Source organism: Chenopodium album, chromosome 9 (assembly GCF_948465745.1).
Source record: "Chenopodium album chromosome 9, dcCheAlbu1.1, whole genome shotgun sequence".
Classification (NCBI taxonomy): Eukaryota; Viridiplantae; Streptophyta; class Magnoliopsida; order Caryophyllales; family Amaranthaceae; genus Chenopodium; species Chenopodium album.
Genome location: NC_137842.1, coordinates 4305885 through 4316064, shown reverse-complemented (window position 1 = coordinate 4316064; position 10180 = coordinate 4305885). Strand labels below are relative to the sequence as shown.

The 10180-nt window shown below is 36.7% G+C and overlaps 1 protein-coding gene across 1 annotated transcript; it reads left to right on the top strand.

The window, feature by feature from the left end:
• Nucleotides 1-2650: 2650 nt before the first annotated feature.
• On the top strand, nt 2651-3904 carry LOC145557334 (uncharacterized). Its single transcript, XM_081618524.1, has one exon. It carries the CDS (start codon nt 2651-2653, stop codon nt 3902-3904), a length of 1254 nt encoding a protein of 417 aa, XP_081474650.1.
• Nucleotides 3905-10180: the final 6276 nt, after the last annotated feature.

Sequence of the window (10180 nt, the reverse complement as noted above, 5' to 3'; positions counted from 1 at the left end):
ATTAGGAGGGTGACAATGGTAAGGATGGCTACAAGAAGGGAAGTTTGTGAGGGATGGGTGGATGACATCTGTCCTAACATCATGAAAAGGATGCAGGTGATAAGCCATGAATCAAGGAGTTGTAAATGCCTAAAGTTTTGGAGATGGGGAGTATGAGGTGTTGGATGGCAGGTCAGTTCTTCCCGTGAGCCTTAAAGAACTGACTTGTGCTTGTAATGCATGGCAACTGTTTAGCCTACCCTGCAAACATGCAATGAGGGTCATACTACATGCCAATGATGACCCCAGAAAGTACATCAGTGAGTGGTACTCAGTCAGGAGGTATAAGCTCACTTATGGAAACTCCATCAAGGCTGTACCTGATGTGGAACAGTGGCCTGATAGTCAGTATCCAGAATTAGCTCCACCAGCTATGAAAAGAGGGATTGGAAGGCCAGCTAGAAACAGGAGAAGAGAGGAAGGAGAGCAATGTAAGGGCAAGAGATCAAGGACTGTGAGATGTGGTAAATGCCAACAATTTGGTCATAACTCACAAACTTGCCAAGGTGGCTTAATTGGTAAACAGAAGGCTGCAATGGGTGTTGAATCACAATCTCAAGCCAAGAAGCAAACAAAAAGGAAGCCAAAGGGTGTTTCAGCAAGCCAACCAGATCCTTCAACAGCAACAACTTCCTCACAGCCTATAAGGATGTCACCAAGGACTAAGAAAGCAAGAACAGGAGTGTCAGCATCACAACCTGTTTAGTTTGACAATGCATGCCAGTAGTTTGGTTTTTTTTGCTTGTACATGTATCAGATAACAGTGACTAGCTTTTTTTCTTGCACTTGTATTAGATGACAGTGACAAAAGGGGTTTTTTTTTTGGACATCTATTACTGTTGCTCTGAATGCAATGGTTTTATTGGACACATGATTGGAATATATTTGCTTTTATGCATTCCTTTCATACTGAGACAAATCAAACTAGCATTGGATCAAATTTGAATTTTATTCATTAAAAAAGTGATACATTACATTCCATCATCAAACAACACCATAATTCCCTAATCATTCAAACTACATTACATCGCAACATAAAACAAAAGGAAATACATAATAAGAGCTACTGTCACAATCACTTAAATGAAATTAACCAGTTCATCAAGCCTGCCAATAACAGCAACAACACCATCTTGTTCAGCTCCAAATTCAGCAGCTTCAGGTCGAATTATGTCCTCTTCTTTCACCCAAGCAAAGAAATCGCAAACCCTACACTTGAAGAATAATCTTCGAGGATTCTTCGCAGTCTCTGAGATCTTCACAGCAGCGATTTTGGGGGGAACACACTGACATCGAACAAGCTTCACCCAACCTATCCTATCTTCCATGGTTGTTGGTCTGAAAGAGGAGGAAGAAGAACGCGAAATTGGCATGCTCATTCAATTGGGAATTTGCACAAAATTGGCAGAGAAATTGAGATTGAAATAATTAGGGTTCATAAAAAGTGAAAATTGGGGGGAAATTGGGGAAATCGATTTAAGAGGGAAATGGGAGGGAAGTGGGTATTCACAGTTGGAGGGAATTGGGAATTAAGGGTAAATTAGTCATTAACTGTATAGTTAACTAGGGTTACAGTATAAATTAGTCATTAACTGTATAGTTAACTAGTTAATTTTACCATTCGCTTAACATAATAATTTGAGGTTTACCATAGATATTTACAAAAAATACTGTTTACCACTGAGAAAAGTAATAAGTTAAGGTTTACCATTGAGAATTTCCCAAAACTTTTTGAAATTTAACTCCGGAAAAGATACGATCAATTCAAAAAAGATCTCGCAATCTTTTGGAGTTAAACAAAGGCGTGAACAGAGGAAAAAAATTGCTCCATTCCCAAATTCTATCCTAAAAGATAAATCAAATGATCTGGAAAAGGATATCCTTCCTAAAAACTTGCAAGGTGACAGAATAGGCAAAGAAAATATTCCTGAAAACTCTCAAGCAGTTAACCAAGTCACTAACCAAGCCAACCCTATGACCTTCAGTACTGACCTATCTAAGCAAAACTCCCCAAGCCAAATTCCAAGCTCCCTCAACCATGCCGCTCCTAATCCCATCCCCAACCATGTTACAAGTCCCTCCGGAGAAGATCATATGTGCCACCTTCCCGATGGAGGATCCATACCTAGGCACAGCAAACCCCCTGACTCACAGGATGCTAATGGAGATTCACTCATGGTTAGCTCCGAGGATGGAAGCACCAGAGTTAGTGATCACACTGAAGCTACCATATGAAATTATGCAATTGCTGAGAATTATCTCGAGTGCATATGAAGCTACTTACCCAACCTTTGCTGATTTTATGAATAATACACAAAATCTTAACCTCAATACGTTCCCCATCACTTGCATGGTGTGGAATACTCAAGGTGCAGGAAGTAATGATTTTATTTCTGTCTTGAAGGAAATCATCAAAGTTCACAAACCATGTGTGTTTGCTCTTGTCGAGACACATATGGGAGGGGAACAAGCTCAAAAAATTGCTTCGATCTTAGCTTACAATGGTCATGTTCGGGTAGATGCCTAAGGGTTTAGTGGTGGAATTTGGGTATATTGGAAACCAGAGCTGGTCACAATTGATCCAATTGAGAAATCAAACCAATACATTACCATGACCATATCAAGAGTAGGGGAGATTCCTTGGTATTTCAGTGCAATCTATGCTAGCCTCGACCCATCCAAACGTCAAGATTTGTGGAGAGACCTCTCCAATTTTGCTGCTAGTAATAACAGACCCTGGTTATTAGCAGGAGACTTCAATGAAACCAGATTCTCTTGGGAGAGGAGTTCCAGCTGTAATGATACCAGTAGAAGAAGTGAAAAATTTAATGATTGGGTGGAAAATAACCAACTCATTGAAAAAGAGTTCTCGGGACCATCACATACTTGGGCTCGGGGAAATTCCGTTGCAACTAGGAGAAGTGCAAGACTTGACCGAGCCCTATGTAACTCAGATTGGAGTTTGCAATTTGACAAGGCTAGAGTTAAACATCTCCCTGCTCTTCAATCGGATCACTGCCCTCTTCTTATCTCTCCCAATGGATTTGCTCCTTTGGACTCCTTAGACCGCCCATTCCGCTTCCAAGCTGCTTGGCTTTCCCATGAAAAGTTCACTGAGTTTCTCCATGATAAATGGAATTCTAATACTCCCCTTATTCCTCTTCTTCACTCTTTCTCTAAGGACCTTCAATTCTGGAATAAGGAAGTTTTCCATAATATTTTTCGTGAAAAAAGGAGGCTGATGGCACGAATTAAAGGAATTCAGACTACTCTTTCAAGTAGACGTGATTCGGGACTGATTAAGTTGCAGGCAAAATTGCGCAAAGAGCTTGATGTAGCCCTTCAACAAGAAGAATTACTCTGGTATAAAAAAGCCAGAGTAGATTGGTTGCAACATGGGGACCGAAACACTACTTTCTTTCACATAAGTACTATTGTGCGGAGGTGGAAGAATAAAATTGTGGAAATGAAACAGCAAGATGGTCAATGGACTCATGATAAAGCACAAGTCAAGAACCTGGTTTCAGGCTATTTCGAAAATTTATTCACTGATGATGGAATTGATTGTGAGTATGATATCCCCTCGGGAGTTTGCACAGAATTTTCTATTGCTGATCGAAATAGACTCAACAGACCCTACACTCGGACTGACATTGACTTGGTAATTAAAGACATGGGATCACTCAAAGCTCCCGGGCCCGACGGTTTTCAAGCCCTCTTTTACCAAAAAAATTGGGATACTGTGGCTCCTAAGGTGTATGAGATGGCTCTGTCAGTACTGGAAGGCAAAGGATTACCCGCTTCTCTGAATGAAACTTACATAGTTCTCATTCCTAAGATTGATAATCCAGAACTCCCTTCATAGTTTCGACCCATAGGCTTGTGCAATGTTGCATACAAAATAATCACCAAGGCTATAGTAAATCGGCTCAAACCATTACTGCCTTTGATTATCTCTCAATCCCAGTCGAGTTTTGTTCCAGGTCGGCAAATAACTGATAACATAGTTATTGTGCAAGAGGTCTTACACACAATGAAAATAAAGAGGAGTGGTAAGGGGTATATGACTATCAAGATTGATTTCGAGAAGGCATATGATCGCCTCAAGTGGAATTTTATCCGAGATACCCTAATGGAGATGAACTTCCCAAATTTGATGGTGGAAGTTATAATGGAATGTGTCACTTCTCCCACAATGCAAGTGCTTTGGAATGGGGAAAAGACTACTCCTTTCCGTCCTACTCGAGGCATCCGTCAAGGGGACCCGCTTTCACCATATTTATTCGTTCTCTGTATGGAACGTTTAAACCAAATAATTTGAGGAGGCTATTTATAATGGGAGATGGAAAGCAATTTATGCTAGTAGAGGTGGACCGCTGCTGTCAAATTTATTTTTCGCCGACGATTTGATCCTCTTTGCGGAAGCTACTCTGGAACAAGCCACAGTGGTCAGGGATTGCTTAGATCGTTTCTGTGCGGCCTCTGGACAGAAAGTTTCTTTATAGAAATCAAGAGTATTCTACTCTTCCAATGTAACAGAGCAACATCAACTGGAAATCAATGCGAGTTTGGGTATGGAATCGACTCAAGATTTGGGGCTATACTTAGGAATGCCCACAATTACTAGTCGAGTGACAAAAGAAACTTATGCTCACCTATGCGAGAAAATAGATAGGAGGCTTTCGGGATGGAAAACCAAATATCTATCTCTTGCGGGCAGGATAACTTTGGCCAAATCCACTCTTACTACCATTGCCAATTACTCTATGCAGACTGCGAAAATCCCTCGTTTGATATGTGATAATATTGATAAAAAAGCAAGACGCTTCATTTGGGGAGGTGATGAGGAAAATTCTCGAGTTCATCTTATTTCCTGGGATACATTGTAGCTTCCTAGAAATAAGGGTGGAATTGGGATACGCTCGGCTCGTCAATCTAACTCGGCTTTCCTAACAAAGCTGGGATGGAGGGTACTTACGGAACCAAACTCTTTGTGGTCTCGCGTCCTTAGATACAAGTATTGCAAGGGGAGATGTGATATCGACATGTTTGAACCATCTTCAAACATGTCAAATGTTTGGAAGGGAATCGCTGAAAATGCTAAGTGGGTTGCAAAGGGATCTGCTATTGCTATTGGGGATAGGAAACGCACTCTTTCTGGGACCATTGTCGGGAAACAGATACGCCACTCCGAGATCTCACAATCAATATCATTCCTGAAAGGTTAGATGGAGCTATTGTCGAAGAACTCTGGGAGCAAGGGGTAGGATGGAAATGGGATAATTTTGCAAATTTACTCCCATCTAATATCCTTCAACTTATAGCAGCACACAAAGTGGTTGAAAATTCTGAGTTGGGTGATCTCCGCTACTGGAAAGGATCGAAAACAGGGGGGTTCTCAATTAAATATGCTCTGACTATAATGAAAAATGATGAGCATATTGCTCAGGACCCCAAGTGGGAGTTGGCATGGACTGCCTCAGTCCAACAAAGAATCCGAGTCTTTCTCTGGCTCATCCTACACAACAGGGTGTTATGCAATGCTAACAAGCTTCTAAGGCATCTCACTGATGATCCTAGATGCTTAAGATGTAGGCATAACACGGATGAGACGCTACTGCACTTATTCCGTGACTGTCCTATAGTAAGAAATATATGGATAAGTGTTGGAGGAACTGCCTTTTATCCATCCTTTTTTCAAGGGGACTTACAAAGCTGGATAACTCGCAACCTCAAAGCCGAGGGCTTAATTTTTTCTGAAAAATGGCTAACCACTTTTGCTGTATCCTTATGGTGGATATGGAAATGGCGAAACTTTGCAACTTTTGGTAGAAATGCTGAAATACCAATTGACACAGGTAGGTATTTAAGAGCCAAAATTGAAGAAACCTGGAAGGCATTTATGGGGAAAGCTGAAACTGATGTACTTCATACACATAGGACTACCAAAAAGGAGATTTTTGTTTGCTGGACTGCCCCTCCCATGGGATGGATTGCTTTGAATACTGATGGTGCAGCACGCTGATCCCCTGGCCTAGCTGGTGGAGGGGGGGTTCTAAGGGACTGCAGGGGCCATTTCATTAAGGGATTTGCTGCAAATTTCGGTCGCTGCAATGCCTACAAAGCCGAGGTATTAGCTCTTGAGTTGGGACTTCGACTAGCACAACAACAAGGCATTACCAAGCTAACTATTCAAATGGACAACAAAGCTTGCATCGAAGCGCTTCTAAATGACCAACTTCTAGGTGGAGAATGTGTCCACTTGCTGAATGTTTGCAGAAACATCATCAGCTCCTTTGGTAGTAATATTAGTTTTTTTCATTGTTATAGGGAGAAAAATAAAGTAGCCGATAGATTGGCTAATGTAGGAATAGTCCGTGCTAAGGGAACCATGTATTTTGATGACCCCCCAATCGAAATACGTGAGACTCTTAGGGAGGACTGTTTAGGAGTTACTACTCCTCGCTTTGTTTCTTAATTTTATTTGTTTTGGGCATGGCCCTCCTTTGCATCAAAAAAAAAAAAATGCTATATAGTATTATTATATTTGACACAAGAAAAGCAAGAATCAAATGAAGAAGATGAGAACATTCATTTAAGGAAATCAAAGTTTTTTTTTTTTTTTTTTTTTTTTTTTTTTTTTTTTTTTTTGAGTTTAGGAAATCAAAGTAATTAGGTGTAAACTCCAACAACATTATAAATTTATACTGTAACTTGTAATTAACTTCTATCTTGAGTTATTTGAGTCTAGCTAGTTGTATATTTGTAAACATGCTAATTTTGTCCTTAATAAATTAGACAGCTAAAGATAGAGAAGAATAATCAGTCACGTTTTTTCAACTAATTGAATAATTCACCATTTGTCGGAAAATTTTGATTTCATGTTAGTTTAATTTATCATTTATAATAATTGGGAAAGTCGGACCAAATCCATGTGAATACGGGAGTTGCCGAGTTGGAGCATATGAGCAAAAGGCCAATTTGACAGGGCATCACCGTATGAGTATGACCAAGTAATTACTAACTTTCTTCTGTTTCTTTATTGCTAATTTCGATTTTTCATTTTTGTTACTTTTCTTTGTTTTCTCTTTCTGACCATTACTATACTTTGACTTTTTAACAAAATTAAATTTCAAAATCTACATTTTGTATACCAAATTCAGCTAATTGTCTAAATGATTAATGTTTGATAATGAGATATAAAGGTATCTTGCTAATGAGCATCCCAATCGTTAGATAATTAATTAATATATAACCTAAAATAGTAGGAGTATTAATTTTGGAATGGATGTCGAAATTACGTATCGATATAATTAATAATGTTTATTTTACCTTAATATCTTCATTTTTAATTTGTAAAAAAAAAAAAAAAAAAAAAAAAAAAAAAAAAAAAGTAAGGAGTGAATATAAAAGGTTCGAAGGTTTAACAGTTAGAGCAACTGTAATGGTAAACTAATTAGTAAATTAACTTTTTATATCACGTAAGATTTTAAGCTAATATCTTTTGTACCTAATTTGTGTCCCAATGGTTAGCTACTAACTTGTGATTTAGATGAGTCTTAATTTCTTTATTTGTTTTTAAATTTGATCTTATAATAAATCAACCACTCTTTAAGCAGGTTTTTTTTCTGAAGTAAAGTAGCCTGACCAAACTAATTTCATGTATAACCTTTTTTTTTTTTTTTGTTTTTTGTGTTTAGAGAGTCACAAGGGGCGGATGGAAAGTTTCGATCTCAAGATCACTTACGGTGAGGGAAGCTATAACCATGGATCTATCCCTCACACTCAGTATACGCATAACTTTGACTTCTATTTTGTCTTGATTTTTTTTATTTGGCCTACATCCTTAATCTTTCCGTACCATTTCAAACTAAAACTTTTTAAAAGGAGTAAATAATTAAATGTACTACCTTCGTTATATATTATTTGCAACTATTAAACATTTTTCCTCTTTACTTTATGTCAAATCGTTGCAAATAATATGTAACAGAGATAGTATATTGAGTTGAATTCAGAAATACAAAATACGTTATACTGTTCCTCAATAAAATACGTTATACTCCCTCCGTTTTTAAATACTTGCTCCACTTTCCTTTTCCGGCCGTTTTTAAATACTTGCTCCATTTCTTTTTTTTGGAAAGCTTTTACAATATTTTATTCATTTCTCACACTCAGTGGACCTATCATAATACTCTCTCTCCTCCTATTCTTCCACTACTTTTGCTTTTTACAATTTTTTATTTTCTCAACCACCCTACTACCTCCATATTTTATTACTTTCTCCAAGTTCTCATAAAACTCCGCGCGTGAAGAAATGGAAGTAGTATTTATTATTAGGAAAAAAATACTCTATATCACTCGTACTATCATCTGAAAATTTAATTTATACGGAGTACGAGTAATAGCAAGCATGATTTAATATCTTTTGTGATTGGATTTGTTGACCTTGGACTTTCGAAAATATGCAGCAATTAATTATTTTTATTGACAGAATGCAGCAATTAAATTATATAGTCAAAACAACATTAAATCCATGTTAATTATTACGAGTATTTTAAAAGTTTTTCAAGATGGTTACTCCCTCTGTCTGTTTATTAATGTTCACTTTCTCTTTATTATGTGAGTAATAAGTGATAAAAAGTGGACATTAATAAAGAGATGAAGGGAGTATTAAAAATTACGAAGTAAGAAAAAATGCTATACATAATCCTTAGTCCTTGAACAAGTTTGACTTGGGGTGACATCATCATTTTGAATTTTAAGATTTATACTTAAGACTTTTCCCATTTTTCTTCAAAAATCCCAAACAAGTTTCAAGTTGAGTCTTGAAATTTCAAGACTTAACTTAAGACTTGAGATTGAGACCCACTACTCCCACTTCACTTTTATTTTTATTATCCTTTTTTTTTTACACTTTTCTACCTATAATATGTCAAATATTTAAGTCTTAGGGCTAAAGTGATAAATTTGTGTAAGTTTTAGTGAGTCTTAACAAAAATTTGATGACATCATTTTCAATGGGGACCACCAAAAATGAAGTCACATCCAAGTCTTAAGACTTGAGGCTAAGCTTGCTCTTAGGGCTACATATAAAAAGCTAAAAATGAAAAAAATAACATTAATTACAATGATTTACGTATGATTTTGTCATGCATTTCTAAATTAATACCAAATTAGGAAAGATCTTAAATGCTTATTCATATCTCTTAGGGGAACATATATCTTTTATTTTTTGATTTGTCCTAAAAAAAACCCCAAGGGTCTGTTCACATTTACCGAACTAGGCTGAACTGAACTGATTGAAGCTAAATTGAACTGATTGGAGTTGAACTGAACTGAACTAAACTGAATTGAGCTGAAATGAATATTTTATGAGAGAAGGAAATTAGGAGCTAAACTGAACCGACTAGAGCTGAACTGAACTGATTGGAGCTGAACTGAACTGAACTGAACTGAATATAACTGAACTTAAGCTAAAGTGACATGCCTTAAATACATACACTCCTATCCCAAAATAATAAGCCATAATTATATTTTGATTTGTCCTTAAATAATTGCCCACCTTCTTAGGTCTTGTACACTTCAACTATAAAAATTAATATTCAATAAAAATAATTTTGATTCAGTATAAAATTAAAGATAGTATCAGTTTATTAAAAATAATCACATTTCAGTAAAATTAAGTCTTTTTCAGTAAAAATAAATTCAATAAGATCAATAACTTTAAAGAAAAAATATACTCCGTAAATTACAAAATAAAGAATTTTTTTTTTTAAAAAAAAAGCTTTGATTTGGTTTAACATGGTCTAATATGTTATTTGTAAATTGAATTGAACATAGCCTTATATTATAAATAAAGAAAGATTATGAACATTATTATTTTTTTATACTTTTTAACAAAGATTAGGATTTAGGAATATTATTAAAATATAAAAACGGGTAGTTGTGGATTATGTTTGGGTCTGGGCCTTCCCCACCAAAGACCAAAGCTTTCCTTTAATTCCAAAACACTAGTAGCATGAATTGGTCAAATACTCCAACTCTTCTTCATGCCTATAACTCAATCAAAACCCCCCCACCCTCACCAAACCCAACACACATACCAATAGAACCTTCCTTTTTCTTACACCCCCTTTTCATT